The sequence below is a fragment of the Ovis canadensis genome, chromosome 1 (genome assembly GCF_042477335.2).
Source record: "Ovis canadensis isolate MfBH-ARS-UI-01 breed Bighorn chromosome 1, ARS-UI_OviCan_v2, whole genome shotgun sequence".
Lineage (NCBI taxonomy): Eukaryota > Metazoa > Chordata > Mammalia > Artiodactyla > Bovidae > Ovis > Ovis canadensis.
This window is the reverse complement of record NC_091245.1, coordinates 116,079,773-116,098,546: the sequence shown is the minus strand read 5'-3', so window position 1 is coordinate 116,098,546 and position 18,774 is coordinate 116,079,773. Positions and strand designations below refer to the sequence as shown.

General features: G+C 37.5%; 1 protein-coding gene across 11 annotated transcripts in view; it reads right to left on the bottom strand.

The window, feature by feature from the left end:
* Positions 1 to 5,137: 5,137 nt before the first annotated feature.
* Positions 5,138 to 18,774, bottom strand: part of NUF2 (NUF2 component of NDC80 kinetochore complex) — a 40,307-nt gene continuing 26,670 nt past the window's right edge. For all 11 annotated transcript variants that reach the window (XM_069547434.1, XM_069547487.1, XM_069547445.1 and 8 more), the window contains 3 exons: positions 17,825 to 18,000; positions 16,395 to 16,530; positions 5,138 to 5,534 (listed from right to left, as the gene is read on the bottom strand). In XM_069547434.1, the coding sequence (XP_069403535.1) occupies positions 5,397 to 5,534; positions 16,395 to 16,530; positions 17,825 to 18,000 (450 nt within the window). In that variant the 3' untranslated portion in view covers positions 5,138 to 5,396. The remainder of the gene's footprint in view (positions 5,535 to 16,394; positions 16,531 to 17,824; positions 18,001 to 18,774) is intronic.

The following is an 18,774-nucleotide window of genomic DNA, read 5'->3' as shown; positions in this document are numbered from 1 at the left end:
TGGAGCTTTGGCAGAGTCATCCTCTTAGCAAACTTTTAAAATAATTTTAAGTAACTATTTAGAACCTACTTCAATTCCTAAATAGATTGTCTATGAATTCTGATACTTTTTTTGTTGTTGTTGTTACTATCACTTTAAAAATTTTCAGTTCTGCTGTTTCAAATCTTAAAATCGAGCTATTCTATTTAATATCATTGGTTATACAAGTTGTGTTATGCCCCCTGGTGGCAATAAGGATAGGAAGCTGAGAAGCATATTTCAATCAAAATGAGAGAGCCGACTTAATTGAAACAGGGGACAGGCCCTGAACTTGAAATGGAATTTCATATAAAACTTTTCTGGTCTTACTAAAAATAGGAAACATCCCGTTAAAACTAAAATCAGATGTGTTAACTTCAGCCTGGAAGGTGCATATTTCAATTTTCCTTGCTTTGCCATAAAATGGATTAGCTCCTTGGAAAATGTCAGTTGAACTTGAAATTAAATATTTGCTCTACATAGAGCTAAGAAGTAGCTACACTCATAAAACATAACTGAAGTCTATATACAGAATTTCCTTCAAGATCAGACTTTAGCATATGTCACATATACACAATACCATCGGCTTCTTTCAGAGCATCAATTTCCTGCTATTAAACTTTTCAAGGTTACATAAGCCCAAGTAGTCATTTTCAAGAAGGTGTTAGAAAAAAGTTCTAAATTTTATAATTTGCCCTCCAATCAAAACAGCTAAATAATGGTTTTAATGGGGAATACTGACAGCTTCTTGATTAAGGCTTTTATCTGTTTGGGGACAAAAAATGGTCAGTGAAGATACTGAACTACTAGAATCTATGCTGATGTTTGGTGTGAAAAAAAAAATACATGAAAGATAAATGCTTCTTCTTGGATTAAGAGAACTTGGCCTCAGTGGATATATTATTTGGTCAAAGAGGAAAAAAAAAGCCCATTTCTTAAGTAAACAAAGTGGCTACTGGCACTATACTATCCTATTAGTACTAAACAGAGACAGGAGAGGAAAACCCGACAGCTATAGTTTGGGTTGGAGACTTGAAAAATGAGTGTTGTATGTTCAGTTGGACATACAAAAAAAAAACAAACAAAAAAACAACTGTGAGAAGAAACGTGGAAACACATGGAAGTATGAGGTGCTAAGAAAGCGAAAATAGGTATTACTCGCGGATAAAGTTCAAATGAGAACTGGCAAGAGAAAAGGCATGGGAGTCTAGAGTACAAAAGGTCTTGAAATTCATGCAAATTTCTCCTGTAAGTGACAGGCCCCAAAACTTTCTCAGTTCAAGAAGCTCTTTGTGTATCCGAAATTCTTTTACTATGTCCCTTGGCGAAAACAAACAAACAAACAACCCCCAGAGCTGAACAGTTCCATTATCAAGTAGTTAGGTTCAAACAAATTAATAGGTATTTATGCCCTAGCAATGTTCATTTAGAACTCCCTGACGGTTTGGTGGTTAGGAATCCGTACTTATATTGCAGTGGGCTGGATCTCTGGTCAGGGAACTCAGAGAAACCTATATGCAGGTCAGGAAGCAACAGTCAGACCTGGACATGGAACAACAGATTGGTTCCAAATAGGAAAAGGAGTACATCAAGGCTGTATATTGTCACCCTGCTTATTTAACTTATATGCAGAGTACATCATGAGAAACGCTGGGCTGAAAGAAGCACAAGCTGGAATCAAGATTGCCGGGAGAAATATCAATCACCTCAGATATGCAGATGACACCACCCTTATGGCAGAAAGTGAAGAGGAACTAAAAAGGCTCTTGATGAAAGTGAAAGAGAGTGAAAAGGTTGGCTTAAAGCTCAACATTCAGAAAATGAAGATCATGGCATCTGGTCCCATCACTTCATGGGAAACGGATGGGGAAACAGTGGTAACAGTGTCAGACTTTATTTTGGGGGGCTCCAAAATCACTGCAGATGGTGACTGCAGCCATGAAATTAAAAGACGCTTACTCCTTGAAAATGTTATGACCAACCTAGACAGCATATTGAAAAGCAGAGACATTACTTAGCCAACAAAGGTCCATCTAGTCAAGGCTATAGGTTTTCCAGTGGTCATGTACAGACGTGAGTTGGACTGTGAAGAAAGCTGAGTGCTGAAGAATTCATGCTTTTGAGCTGTGATGTTGGAGTAGGCTCCTGAGAGTCCCTTGGACTGCAAGGAGATCCAACCAGTCCATTCTAAAGGAGATCAGCCCTGAGTATTCTTTGGAGGGAATGATGCTAAAGCTGAAACTCCAGTACTTTGGTCACCTCATGCGAACAGTTGACTCATTGGAAAAGACTCTGATTCTGGGAGGGATTGAGGGCAGGAGGAGAAGGGGACGACAGAGGATGAGATGGCTGGATGGCATCACTGACTCGACGGACGTGAGTCTGAGTGCACTCCGGGAGTTGGTGATGGACAGGGAGGCCTGGTGTGCTGCGATTCATGGGGTCGCAGAGTCGGACATGACTGAGCAACTGAACTGATGCTCATTTAAACAAAACAAAACAAAATGGAAAGAGTATTTTCTTCTGTTGGATAGCAATTATTAACTGAGTGTGCATGCCAATTTGGCACTGTATAAGTCAGGTTGGATATTGGTACTCTCATTTCTTATTCTATAATGATTTTCATGTGATACTTGATTTGTATTGCAGCAAACCAGTGAATGCCAAAACCCAAAACTCAGCTTCGTAAAGAGGTATCATTGAAAGGAATTTAGTGTGATCTAACAGTGAAACTGTGAACTACCTTGAGCTAGCAGTTTGCATTGGTGTCTAACAGATAGTAACAATCACTGTATTTCCTTTGCAAACTTAAAATATTGAGTTTACTATGACACCCAAGCACAACTTTTTAAATTTAAATTTATTTAATTCGAGGCTAATTACTTCCCAAGCACAATTTGAAAATCTAAAAGCTTTTTTAAAAATAGACATAATCTAATTAGCATGTTTAGAGTAACCTAATACCTTTGAAGAGGTGGATTAGAAATTGTAAACCTAGTAAAAAAGATTACTGCCAGTACACCAGCTAAGAAATGAGGATGATATAAATTGCAACATGGGCAAAGATGTGAGAGGAGGCTTGGGTACATCAATCAATAGTTCTTGCTAACTAAATGGATATAAAGGAGTGAGGAGTAGTGGCATAAGAGAGAAAGTTGGCTAAGTTCCTTTTCCATAACATATTTTTGAGTATTTTGATATTTAAAATATCAAAATATTTAAAATATGTAAAATATTTTTATATTTTTAAAATATAAAATATTTAAAAATATTTTTAAAATATAAAATATTTAAAAATATTTTAAAATTCAAAATATTTGAATTTAATTGGTTCCACCTGCAATCCTGTATTCTACTTTATGCACAAAAAACATTACTCTGAAAAGGTCCGTTAGGCTTCACCAGAATGCCACAAGGTTAAAAATATCTACAGTCACCTCTCAGTATCCGCAGGGGACTGGCCCCAGGACCGGTGGTCTCAGATTGTGTCTGCTGATGCTCAAGGGCCATAGTAGTCCTCCGTATCCACAGTTCTGCATCCATGGATTCAACCCACAGTGGATCATTTATTCAAAAGTTCGACTGAAACAAATTCATGTAAAAGTAGACCCTTGCAGTTCACAGCAGTGTTGTCAGGGTATACTGTATTGGCTATTGAATACCCAAGTCTGAAATTCAGGAAAAATATGACAAATGTTAACAATGTACACAGTGCAGTAAAAGTTGCATGGATGTTTAATTCACGATTGAAGCGGTGGGTGTAGATGAAAGTTTTCAAGGAGGGTACAGAGGTTGGGAAGAGAAGGAGGGTAAAGGGCAGATGCCTAGAGAACACAAACACTCTAGGCAAGAACAGAGAATGAGACCCTCATGGGAAAACATCTAAAAGGAACAGACAAGAGAACCAAGAGAGCAGTGTTACTGAGACACAGGGGAAAAAGTATTGGACAGGTAGAATGTAAGGAAGATAAAGATTAAAATGGTCCAGGGAATTTCGATAACTAGTAAAATGATTTTAGAAAGTTCAGTGAACCAGTATGAATAGAAATAACAGCACCACTATGGGCAGGGAAAGAAATAGAGGCACATATAAATTAGGTTTTCTAGAAATTTGGTTGTGGGGGAAAAAAAAAAGAACAAGAGCTAAAAGTGGAGACAGGTGTTGGTGAGTTTAACATTTTTTAAACATAAAATGAGAGACATGGTCATGTTTACACCTGTTGCCCAGCCCCATAAATAGACCTTTCCATAGGCTGAACTTATTTTTTTAAAAAGCAAGAAAGGGACAGGGCAATAGCTCAATTTTGTGCCCCAACTAGTCCTCCATTGGACACCTAGCCCTTACCACTCTTCCTAGGGCTTTTCCTCTTACTGAAAGCCTACTCTCTACTTACTGTAGTATTTTATATTTCTGTCAAAGAGAAAAATAACTGGAACTCTGCTGCTGCTGCTAAATCGCTTCAGTTGTGTCCGACTCTGTGTGACCCCAGAGACGGTAGCCCACCAGGCTCTACCGTCCCTGGGATCTCCAGGCAAGAACACTGGAGTGGGTTGCCATTTCCTTCTCCAATGCATGAAAAAGAAAAGTGAAAGTAAAGTCACTCAGTCGTGTCTGACTCTTAGCGACCCCATGGACTGCAGCCTACCAGGCTCCTCATCCATGGGATTCTCCAGGCAAGAGTACTGGAGTGGGCTGCCATTGCCTTCTCCGAACTGGAACTCTAAATACCATTAATTAATATGTATTGTCTACCACGGCACTGTTCTAAGCAGTTTGCACATTTTACTTTCCTCAGAAAAATGTCTTAGCATAAGACCACCACAATCATACTTCCTCTTTTAATAATTACATTAGGAAGGATGGTATAGTAAAAACATTCCAGACCTCAGTATTATACAAAGCACAGTTCAAATTTTGGCTCAACTATTTACTCTTTCAGGACCGTCATAGTTACTTCACCCATCAAGTAGTTATAAAAATGTCTATTTAGAGCTGTCTGAGTGAAGACCAAATGAGATCCCACAACGCTTGGTGCAAAGTCAGGGCTCAATAATACTAGACCTCTGTATGTTGACAAACGAAGAGACAAAAGCCATGAAAATAACAGGGAAAAAAAAATTTCAAATGCAATTGTTTGTTTTATTTCAACCACTACAACAAGGAGCAGAGACATGAATACCTGCACAATTTAAGTTCATGGAAGTCTACAATAAATGTATTATCTTACAAAATAATAATCTATAAGAGTATATAAAAAATGACTGAGCCAACACTATTTGGTACTTTTGATACTTTCATTAACTTCAACTTAACTATTCCCTTTCAAAATATACAATTAAAAGTTGACAAGCTTTTTATAAAAAGATGTGTAATTCCATTAATCAGGTTGGGTTCTGAACATTTTCTTCTTCAGTTCAGCTGTTTTCGCATCTATTTTAGCATGGCAGTCCTCTGTTGCCTTTTCAATGCCCTCGTGGTATTTCTCCAAAGCAGCTTTCAAGCTGAGAAATATTTCCTAAGTAGAAAATGAAATACAATAAGGATTATTCCATGCAATGACTGAAACTAAAAGTGAGTTATAAGAATTGCAACACTCATTCATATTTATTCACAATATTTTAAAGCCTAAATTATCTTATGCACAAGCACATACAGACACACGTGTGCCTACTCTTATTAAGCCACACAGATACATCAAAAAGTCAGCTACTTAGAAAGAACAAAGCAGAAACATTAACAATGGCTTGAATTCTAAGACATTAAGGACCTATTTTTAATAACCAAAGAAAAGTTCTTACTTTGGAGCTTTACATGTTTACCAGGCAAATACCTAGATTTCTGTAAACAGCTATAACCTCTGCATTTGACTCTGATCATCATTTAAATTACATGCAAACAGGTTTAATAAGTATCTACAGGACTGAAAAATATACCAATAACTTTGTTTTAATAAACTGATTGGACAGTCCTACTATAAGCAATAATGAGTTTTCATATAAACCTATACGGATATGTTAAGAATTAAGAAAAAACGACAAAACAATTTTTATCAACTGAATAATAAACCAATTAGTCTGCATGCATTATCTTTTATCTCATGCTTATCGAATGCAATTTTAATCCATTTATTATTGATTTTTCTGGAGAAGGCGATGGCACCCCACTCCAGTACTCCTGTCTGGAAAATCCCATGGACAGAGGAGCCTGGTAGGCTGCAGTCCATGGAGTCGCTGAGGGTTGGACACGACTGAGCGACTTCACTTTCACTTTTCACTTTCATGCATTGGAGAAGGAACTGGCAACCCACTCCAGTGTTCTTGCCTGGAGAATCCCAGGGACGGGGGAGCCTGGTGGGCTGCCGTCTTTGGGGTCCCACAGAGTCGGACACAACTAAAGTGACTTAGCAGCAGCATTGCTTTTTCTTACACAAAACAATTCTCAAATCTTGATACAAGAAAAAGTAGTACGCTGAAAGATTATAAAAGGTGTTCCACCACTGAAATAAAACAGCAGGCCTTTTCCAATGGAAGAAAAAAGCAATAAATGGGTATAATGGTTATAAATATTTTCAATTTTAACTGCTGCTCCCATTAAACTTTTCTTAAACCCATAGTATAGCTAGTACTTATCTTCGTTTAAATTCTAGTGTAGATACTATCTGATTTTGTGCAAATTATATAGATTATAATTAAATATAGTATGAATTCAAAATGTTTCAAAAAAGAACAACACTATTTCCAGAGACTGCTACCTATGCAAGTTTGAAAACTATTGCTCTAGATTAAGTAAATATAAATAGATGGTGAAGGCTAAACACTTTCCTAAAATCTAAACATGGATCATTATTAAATCATAATACAAAAACAGAAGAGTATACTTAGATTCCCAACATCTAATCAGACATAAAATTACTACAACTATGATGGAATATAAATCATTAGGGAAATAAATAAAAAAATTTTGATACCTTTATTTCTTAAAGCTTATAGGAATAATAAGGTGAATTAGTTGTTAGCTTATATAAACATCATTTAAAAAAACTGGCACAATCAGCAGCTACAGATCAATGTAATTCATGGTTCTATATAGGAATATGTATTTATTCATATTAAAAGCTGAATAAATTTGATAGAAAGACATTACTCAGGAGAAACTATTAAAATGAAGTGTAGCTAAATAAAGATATATAATCTAAATATCTGAACCAACCATTTAGACACACTGAGAGGAACAATTTTCTCCTGAGGACAACTATGTTCTCAAGGAGGAATCAAATCTAGCAGGTAGAGCCTCAATGAATGAATGAAATATTAAAGCCCAATTCCACTGGCATGCCCACAGAAGCAAACGAACATCTGAAGTTCTAAGCCAGGCCTTACAGGATGGTAGCAGAAATTGATCAGAGCCCTCACAAAAGCTACGTATTTCAGTTTCCAATTAAACTCTGTATCCAAGTGGAATTTTATATTAACTTGCATAATAAGTTAAGTCTTACTGTGATGGCTTGGCTGAAGTTAAATACTTTTAAACTCAAACTCAAGTTCTACAGTGTCTAACATGACAACCATGAGAACATGTGATTATTTAAATTTAAACAGTTGCATGCTCCTCAGCTGCACTAGCCACACTTCAAATGCACTGTAGCTACAAGTACCTAATGGCTACCATACTCAGTAGCACAGAACATTCCCAGCAGTAAGTTCTATTGGACAGCATTGGTCTAGGTAATTATCTCACTTTCCAAATCAGAGATATCAGGAATATATAATATCTATGGAGTTTTACGGCCAATATAGCCATTTATCCACCAAGTATGTATTAACTCATCAACCAACATATTACTGAGTGCCTCCTACAACAGCACTGTAAGTAGTATAACAGTACAATGGGACATGCAGTTATGCTTTCTACTATGAAACATACAATCCAGACTAGTTGGGATACTCAGCCCTTAAAATATAGCTAGTATAAACCAGGAACTAAATTTTAAATTTTATTTCATTTAAATTAATTTAAATGTAAGTGTAAACAGCCACATGTTGCTAGTAGCTATGGACAGCACAGATCAGAATAGACTAATAATGCTATAGTATGTGAGGAGAGAAATCAACGATATCTGAAAGGAGCCACAGAAAGTTATACAGAGAATATATTTTTCATTACACCTTAAACAATGAAAACGATTAGCTTAGATACAAAACTTTAATAATCCTAGAAGGTAGGGATCATGGCTTCTTTGTTTACACTTATTCTCTGAATCAAATATAAAGGCTACTACCTAGTAGATTCCTTTCATGGATCATAGCTTTGTCATAGCAAAGTGGCTTAAGTAACTCAAAGACATTATGAGCCATGCTGTGCAGGACCAACCAAGATGAATGGGTCATAGTGAAGAGTTCTGGCAAAACGCAGTTCAATGGAGAAGGAAATAGCAGTCCACTCCAGTATTCTTGCCTGGAGAACACCATGCACAATATGAAAAGGTAAAAAGATACTATGCCAGAAGATGAGTGCCCCAGGTCGCAAGGCACCCAACATGCTACCAAGCAGGAGCAGAGAACAGTTACTCATAGCACCAGAAAGAATTAGGCAGCTGGGCCAAAGCAGAAAAAATGCTCCCTTATGGATAAGTCCGGTAGTGAAAGTAAAGTCCAAGGCTGTATACTGTCATCCTGCTTATTAACTTACATGCAGATAACATCAGGTGAAATGCTGAGCTGGATGAATCATAAGCTGGAATAAAGACTGCCAGAAAAGAGGGTGAGATGTATGGAAAGAGTAACATGGAAACTTACATTATCAAAGGTAAAATAGATAGCCAAGGGTAATTTGCTGTATGGTTCAGGAAAGTCCAACAGGGGCTCTGTACCAACCTAGAGGGGTGGGATGGACAGCGAGATGGGAGGGAGCTTCAAAAGGGAGGGAATATATGTATACCTATGGCTGATTCATGTTGAGGTTTGACAGAAAACTGCCTAATTCTGTAAAGCACTTATTCTTCAATAAAAAAAAAATACTGTCAGGAGAAATATCAACAACCTCAGACATAAAGAATAATACTGCAATACTCTATAAAGAATAATATTGCACAGGAACCTGGAATGTCAGGTTCATGCAAAGTAAATTGGATGTGGTCAAGCAGGAGATGGCAAGAGTGAACATCAACATCTTAGGAATTAGGGAACTAAACATGGACAGGAATAGGCAAATTTAATTCAGATGATCATTGTATCTACTACTTGGACAAGAATTCCTTAGCAAAATGTAGTAGTAGCCTTCCTAGCTAACAAGAGTCCGAAAGGAGTACTTGGGTACAATCTCAAAAATGACAGAACAATCCTGGTTTGTTTCCAAGGCAAACCATTCAATATCACGGTAATCCAAGTCTATGCCCCAACCACTAATGCAGAAAAAGCTAAAGCTGACTGGTTCTATGAGACCTACAACACTTTCTAGAACTAAAAAAGACATCCCTTTTCAACATAGGGGATTAGATTGGAAGTAGGAAGTCAAGGGATATCCAGAATAACAGGCAAGTTTGGCCTTGAGTACAAAATGAAGCACGGCAAAGGCTAACAGAGTTTTACCAAAAGAAGGCACTGCTGATAGCAAATACCCTCTTCCAACAGCACAAGAGACAACGCAACACATAGACATCACCAGATGGTCAATACTAAAATCAGATTGATTATGTTATTTGCAGCCAAAGATGGAGAAGGTCTATACAGTCAGTAAACAAACAAACAAACAAAAAACCTCGGAGCAGACTATGGCTCATTATTGCAAAATTCAGGCTTAAATTGGAGAAAAGTAAGTAAAACAACTAGGCCATTCAGGTATGACCTAAATCAAATCCCTTATGATACAGCAGAGGTGATGAAAAGATTTAATGGATTAAATCTGGTAGACAGAGTGTCTGAAGAACTATGGACAGAAGTTCCTAACAGTGTACAGGAGGCAGTGACCAAAGCCAACCCAAAGAAAAAGAAAAGCAAGAAGGAAAAGTGGTTGTCTGATGAAGCTCTAAAAACAGCTGAGGCAAGAAGAGAAGAAAAAGGCAAGGGAGAAATGGAAAAGTATACCCACTGAATACAGAGTTCCAGAGAATAGCAAGAAGACATAAGAAGGCCTTCTTAAATGAGCAATGTAAAGAAATATAGGAAAACGATAGAATGGGAATGATAGGGAGCTCTTCAGGAACATTTCATGAAAGTTCAGTTCAGTTCAGTCTCTAAGTCGTGTCCGACTCTTTGCGACCCCATGAATCGCAGCACACCAGGCCTCCCTGTCCATCACCAACTCCCAGCGTGCACTCAGACTCACGTCCATCGAGTCAGTGATGCCATCCAGCCATTTCATCCTCTGTCGACCCCTTCCCCTCCTGACCCCAATCCCTCTCAGCATCAGAGTCTTTTCCAATGAGTCAACTCTTCGCATGAGGTGGCCAAAGTACTGGAGTTTCAGCTTTAGCATCATTGCTTCCAAAGAAATCCCAGGGCTGATCTCCTTCAGAACGGACTGGTTGGATCGCCTTGAAGTCCAAGGGACTCTCAAGAGTCTTCTCCAACACCACAGTTCAAAAGCATCAATTCTTCGGCACTCAGCCTTCTTCACAGTTCAACTCTCACATCCATACATGACTACTGGAAAAACCATAGCCTTGACTAGACGGACCTTAGTCGGCAAAATAATGTCTCTGCTTTTGAATACACTATCTAGGTTGGTCATAACTTTTCTTCCAAAGAGTAAGCGTCTTTTAATTTCATGGTTGCAGTCACCATCTGCAGTGATTTTGAAGCCCCCAAAAATAAAGTCTGACACTGTTTCCACTGTTTGCCCATCCATTTCCCATGAAGTGATGGGACCAGATGCCATGATCTTCATTTTCTGAAGGGTGAGCTTTAAGCCAACTTTTTCACTGTCCTCTTTCACTTTCATCACGGGGCTTGAGTTCCTCTTCACTTTCTGCCATAAGGGTGGTGTCATCTGCATATCTGAGGTTATTGATATTTCTCCCGGCAATCTTGATTCCAGCTTGTGCTTCTTTCAGCCCAGCATTTCTCATGATGTACTCAGCATATAAGTTAAATAAGCAGGGTGACAATATACAGCCTTGACGTACTCCTTTTCCTTTTGGAACCAGTCTGTTGTTCCATGTCCAGTTCTAACTGTTGCTTCCTGACCTGCATATAGGTTTCTCAAGAGGCAGGTTAAGTGGTCTGGTATTTCCATCTCTTTCAGAATTTTCCACAGTTTATTGTGATCCACACAGTCAAAGGCTTTGGCATAGACAATAAAGCAGAAATAGATGTTTTTCTGGAACCCTCTTGCTTTTTCAATGATCCAGTGGATGTTGGCAATTTGATCTCTGGTTCCTCTGCCTTTTCTAAAACCAGCTTAAACATCTGGAAGTTCACGGTTCATGTATTGCTGAAGCCTGGCTTGGAGAATTTTGAGCATTACGTTACTAGCATGTGAGATGGAAGGATGAGCACAATAAAGGACAGAAATGGTAGGACTCAACAGAAGCAGAAAAGATTAAAAGAGCAATTGGTAAGAATACACAGAAAACAGAAGGATAATACAAGAAAGGTCGTAATGACTCAAGGAACCACAATGGTGCAGTCACTCACCTAGAGCTGGACATCCTAGAGTGTGAAGTCAACTGGGCCTTAGAAGCATTCCTACGAACAAAGCTAGTGGAGATGACAAAATTCCAGCTGAGCAATTTAAAAATCCTAAAAATGATGCTGTTAAAATACTGTACTCAGCATGTCAGCAAATTTGGAAAACTTGGGAATGGTCACAAGACTGGAAAAGGTCAGTTTTCATTACAATTCCAAAGAAGGGCAATGCCAAAGAATGTTCGAACTATTGTACAACTGCGCTTATTTCCCATGCTGGGAAGGTTATGCTCAAAATCCTTCAAGTGAGGAGTCTGAAGTATGCGAACAGAGAACTTCCAGATGTACAAACTGGGTTTAGGAAAGGCAGAGGATGAGATCAAATTGTGACATTTGTTGGATCAGGGAGAATGTAACAGAGTTTTTCAGAAAAAAACACCTATTTTGGCTTCATTTGATTTTGTGGATCACAACAAACTGTTGATAATTCTTAGAAATGGGAATACTAGATGTCCTTACCTGCCTCCTGAGAAACCTTTCCGCAGGTCAAGAAGCAATAGTTAAAACCAGACATGAAACAACTGACTGGTTCAAAATTATCAAGTTAAGGTTGTATATTGTCATCTTGCTTATTTAACTTATATGCAGATAACGTCATGAAAAATGCTGAACTGAACGAATCACAAGTGGGAATAAAGACTGCCGGGAGAATATCAACAACAACCTCAGACATGAAGATGATACCACTCTAATGGTAGAATGTGAAGAGGAACTAAAGAGCCTCTTGACAAGGGAGGAAAATAAAAAAGCTGACTTGAAAATCAACATCAAAAAAACAGATCATGGCATCTGATCCCATCACTTTATGGCAAATAGAAGGGAAAAGGTGGAAGCAGCAACAAATTTTATTTTCTTGGGCTTCAAAATCACTGCAAATGGTGAATGCAGCCATGAAATTAAGACACTTGCTCCTTGGAAGAAAGCTATGACAAACTAGATAGCATATTAAAATGCAGAGATGTCACTTGGCTGACAAAGATCTGCCTAGTCAAAGCTATGGTCTTGCCAGCAGTCATGTACGGATGTGACAGGTGGACTATAAGGAAGGCTAAGTGCTGAATAACTGATGCATTCAAATTGTGGTGATGGAGAAGATTTGAGAGCCCACTGGACTGCAAGGAGATCAAACCAGTCAATTCTAAAGAAAATCAACCCTGAAAATTCATTGGAACAACTGAAGCTGCAGCTCCAACACTTTAGCCACATGATGCAAAGAGCTGATTCATTGGAAAGGACCCTGATCCTGGGAAAGATTCAAGGCAAAAGAAGAAGCCAGCAGAAGATAAGATCATTAGAGAGCATCTCCAACTCAATGGACATGAATCTGAGGAAACTCCGGGAGATAATGGGGCTTCCCTGGTGGCTCAGATGGTAAAGAATCCGCCTGCAATGCAGGAGACCCAGGTTTGATCCCTGGGTCAGGAAGATCCCCCGGAGAAGGGAATGACTCCTCACTCCAGTACTCTTGTCTAGAGAAGTTCATGGACAGAGGAGCCTGGTGAGCCTATAGTCCATAGGGCCACAAAGAGTCAGATACGATTTAAAAACTGAACATCAACAATCTTGTAGGTATATAGACCATTTGCTGAATGGTTGACTAAATGTAGAAATAACTACAGGAAAACAGGGAATTTGGGTTTTAAACAAGAAAGTGTAGCAATAAGAGTGATATTTTAACAGGAATAATTTGGCCTTACTTAGGATTCAGGGCAGATTTGATGCAGGAAATCTTAAGGAATAAATTTTGCAAGTTTTTGCTGCAATTCACGAATATTAGAAAATGATGAATGATAGAATATAGAATATGAAATATTCTATAGAATATTCTATAGAAATGAATAATAGAAATATGATTAGAAAATAGTTGTTATGAATAGTTATCAATGAGTTTTTACAAGTCATGACATTAACTTGGTGACTGTTTGGATATCAGGATTATTTAAAGAAAATCCAAAACTGCAACTCTTTGTGATATTTTGGAAATGATGATGCCACTGAAGAATATGAGGAAACTAAATGAAAAGGAGAGGGAAAGGGAAGGGGAAGGAGACAGAGGCAGAAGGGGAAGAAGAAAGTGAGGGTGAGGAAGAGGAAAGACATTGAAAGATGTTAAATTTCATAAATGTTATTTTGTAATGATAAGCTTACCCACTGAAAATATCCATCAGGCAGCTAAAATAAGGAGTAGAGTTGAGGTGGACAGAATAGGAAAAATAGATTTTTGAAAGCTTTATAAATAAAGATGACAATTGAAGCTAGAAGTGATGAAATATCTATGGAAAAGAATTTTTAATGAAAAAGAAGGATCATTAGGATCCAACAAAATTATGAAAAGAAAAATTTGGCAATTTTAACACATCCTTCTTTCCTTTTCATGAAAGATGATTATAAAGTAAGCGAAACGGTTTTTTCTTTTTGACAAAATGTGTCTCAGTGTCATCACAGGACTTAGAGACTCTCCCAAGCTATTTTGGAACAAATGGATATGACAATGTCATCTGGGTAAAGGTAGAACAACTTAACAAGCTGAACAACTAACTGCATCAAAAGTTTTGCTGCTGCTAAAAATCCAACTTGATATTATGCTTCATTTAACAAAAGCATTGTGCTCTGTGGCTGGTGACACCATTACTTGGAAGACTACATTCAGTACTGATTTCTACATATTAAGTAGAATAAAAAAAGCAGAAAACAGAGCAGAGGACAGTAAACAGAATGGAAATTAAACTATATAAAGAGTGGCTGGAAAACAAGCACTAATTAGCCTGATGAGAAGGCTGAAAGAACCCACGATCTTTATCCTCAAATACCTTAAGCACAATTTTATTAAGTAGAAGAGGGTACAGATTTGTTCCAGAGAGATGATCTTGGTCCACTAGAGTACAGAAATGAAAAATTTTAACTCAAAACAAGAGTTAATAACTAAATAATAACTTTAATAACTAAAGCTGTCCTAGTAGAACAGCTTGCCTGGTGATGAGCTTTGTAATACTGAAACAATGAAGCAGAATACATCAGTGGTTCTCAAGAGATATGCTAAAAAATTTAGGTTCACGGGCCCCACTGCTGATGGTTCTAATTCAATATATTTGGGTGAGGGGTTGCTCATCTTTAATTTTTTTGAATTCTTTATTGTATTCTAATACACTGCTAGTTTTAAGAAACAGCATGCTACAAATATTTATGGAAAGCATACTACAATATAAGGCACCATTCTAGGCATGACATACTAAGGTAAAAAATTTGATCATTATTGTTAAGAAACTTAAAATATTATTGATGAGACACATATGCACAAAACTAAAAGGAATTTAAAGCAGGGACAGGCACCTTTTATGATCACAGACAAAAGGTACTTATATTAGTAACTGGTTCATTAATTATATCAGACAAGCTGATAATAAATCTGCTCATACGATTTGGTAAAGAAGTAGGATTAAATAAGGTTTTTCTAACCCCCATTCCAGAGATAAACTGAGGGCCAAAGGATTGGCAAATATCCAGTTGAAGGAAAGTAGTTGGAATGTAAAAGAAAAGTAATTGGAGTGTAAAAAGAAAGAAAAAACTCAGGACAGTGTACTGGGCAGACCATGGAAGAGGAATCCCAACTATTTTCTTTTTCTTTCTTTCATTTCTTTCTTTCCTTCCTTTTAAAGCAGCCCTGAGATAATTCTCAGCTGTATATATAAACTTATATGTGCACGTGCTAACAACTTAATGTTTCAGAGGATAAAGATTCCTGAGAACAGATGAGGGGACTGTTTACTGTGATTCTTTCTTTTAGTATTAAGAACCCTTGCAAATAAAATGTAAATGGTGAAAGGTAATGACAGCATGTTTAAATATCTTTCAGGTTTCAGAGGTTGTAGGATATCAATGTAGGCAAGATGAAGCAAAATGAAAAAAAAAAGAGGCCAAGGGATTTTACATGATAAAGGGCTACTTTTAGTGACTCCTGGTAGAGCAGTTTGGGACCATCTTGAGGCTACGGGACAAACTTTAAAGGTTAAAGAAAGAATGATAATGTGATAAACAGAGTAGGAATAGACGACTTCTTTGGGTCTTTGGCAGCCAAGGAAAAATAGAAGCAGGGAACATCTGTGGCGCTGTACTGATATTCTGGAAGACAAAAATGTAGAAGATGCCTGTCCACATTAAACCTGAGACTGTCTATGAAAAAATAAAATAAATATACTTGAAACAGGCAAAGCAACTTGGTAATTGTGATAAAATTATCATTAAAAAATCTCAAAATATAGGAGCCAACCTAGGCTACTTTGTTTCAGGTAACAACTCAAATACATCTAAACTGATCCTAAGAAACACTTTTGAGATTCTTTTATCAGAAAGAAGATAACAAAAATTTTTTGGAAGACTTTACTTTAAATCACCATCTAAGTTAATTTATCAAAAACATTCAGGAACTTTATGGAGCACCTACTCTTACTGCAAAGCACGACTCTAGGTGCTGACAGGGAAAAAAGGTGAGTAAGGAAAAGGTGTGAGGAGGCATACATGCAAACTATCCCAGGGTAATGGAAAAGATACTACAAATGGAAACAAAAGCAACAAACCTGAGGGGCCAATTTTTACTCTGAAGAACTGACAAAATCTTCAAAATGAGGGTGACATAATTTACATTTTAAACCCACAAGATTATCTGAAATTATTTCTTATGAACATATACTCACCTGAGACTTCAGTTTCTCCCTTTCAGCAGCATCTTTTAGTTGTTGAATTCCAAATTTAATTTTTTGGATTTCTTGATTAATTGTGGTTACTCGCTCATAGACAGCACCTCTTTTTTCTTGAACTTTATTACAGTCTCTAAAGGAAAAGAGAGACAGGTGAAATTATAATTCCACTTAAGCATTTAAACAGTCAAACATTTAACTCTAATTTTGATTCCAGAGAGATTATTTGTATCAATATCTGGCTGACACACCTACATCTCAAGATTTAAAAGCAAGCAGATGAGAATCACAAGGTGGTGCTATAATCAGCAAGAGTAAGCTCCTCCACACAAAGCTGTTATTTAAAAATGAGATTTTTAAGTCACCTCTCCCAGCTGCACTCACTCATGACTGTTGGTGGGAGTGTGAATTAATACAACTTTCCTGCAAGGTAAGTGACAAATTAAAACCCTCAGGTTCTGCCCTTTTTCTTCATCTGCATGAGGAAGAGGAACGGAAATCTTCAGACCATCCTAATATACCTTTTAAAAACTGAAATAGTGTCATCTCATAGACATATCTGGGGCATTTATTCTAAAAACACATTTTTAGAACTGATGGGAAGAAGATTCTACCAGTGAAACATCCAAACATCCTAGCCAACAACCACGGTGACAAAATTCTTGCAAAGTACTTGGTACTTAAATAAAAATGGAAGACTTTTTCTCAAAATATGCTATAATGCTCTAGACTAGCTGAACAATAACATGAACTAGTTGATTTATTCTCAGAGAAGGCAATGGCACCCCACTCCAATACTCTTGCCTGGAAAATCCCATGGATGGAGGAGGCTGGTAGGCTGCAGTCCATGGGGTCGCTAAAAGTCAGATATGACTGAACAACTTCACTTTCACTTTTCACTTTCATGCATTGGAGAAGGAAACGGCAACCCACTCGTGTTCTTGCCTGGAGAATCCCAGGGACGGGGGAGCCTGGTGGGCTGCCATCTATGGGGTCGCACAGAGTCTGACATGACTGAAGCGACTTAGCAGCAGTAGTAGCAGTTGATTTATTCTAATACAACTCTGGATAGCTGGCTCTGAAATGTACTGAAATAAGCAATAGCACTAGAACCCTTCTAACAAATTACGCAAAAGATTTAGAATTGTGATTATCAGGAAAATAAACTAAAAAACTAATACCTAAAACATCTCTATACATTTAGATGTGGCAGCATTATAAGTCACAACTGCTTTAGTCACCCAAAGGTGGAATACCTTTTTGAAATTACAGGAGGTTTGGAATCTTAAAGATATTAAAATTTTAAAAATGAAAAAATAAAAATAAATAAATAAATAAAAAATAAAATTAAAAAAAAAAAGGAAAATAAAATGAATTAGGCTTTTCTAATTACTTTCTAATACATTAAATTGAAAATAAGTTCATACTCAATCACTGTGCGTTTGTACTGCTTGACATCCTCATGCTTCTTATTTATTCTGAACTGTGCTGTGGCAAGTTTTTCCTTCTTCGCAATCATCAGTCTTTTAAAGGAGTTTTCTTCAGTCTTCAATTTCTTCAATTCTGACTCATCACTCTCAATTTGGTCCTCCAAGTTCAGGCTCTATATTTTATATGAGATTTTAAAGTCAATACAACAAATTAGAATTTACAAAGGACTGTCTTCAAGGATGAGCTGTAATAAAATACAATTTCAAAATGTGATAAAGCTGTTTAAAAACTGAAAGCCCAGTACAAGAATGCAGACTCAACAAAAGACAAGGAGAAGGAAATGGCAACCCACTCCAGTGTTCTTGCCTGGAGAATCCCTAGGAAGGCACTAGGGATACTGAGAAAGTATGTGACACATAGAGAGGTGGTCATTTTATCAGCAAGGACCAGAACAGAGGAACATATCAAGATCAGCCAACAGGCTAGGTTTCAGGGGGAAAGGGTCTGAATTAAAGGAGCAGAAATAAAGAGGAAAGGGTAGACCCTAGAAACAATTTAAAGCAGTAGATCTCAATCCTCCCCCCTGCCTCTTTTTTTTTTTTTTTTTTTTTGCTGACTCTTGATGGGAGATAGGCGAAGTATGTAATTAGGGAAAAAATATCCCAGACAATCTCACCTTCCAGCCCCTTCTTCCCTGAAAAGAGAAATCTTTCATCGAAATCTATGTTAGTGATCCTGGGGACAGTCTGGATTGGGATGATGAAGTGAAAAGGATTTTCAGGTTTCTAGCCTGAGAAACTGTCAAAATGTTGGCATTAGCGGTCCATCATCACTCACGGCAGGGTCTGTATCCTGAACCTAAATCTCTTTATATATCCTAGCTACAGTGTTAGGCAGTACGTTGGGACTTTATGCTTACTGTCTAGAAGATCATTTCCAACTGTCA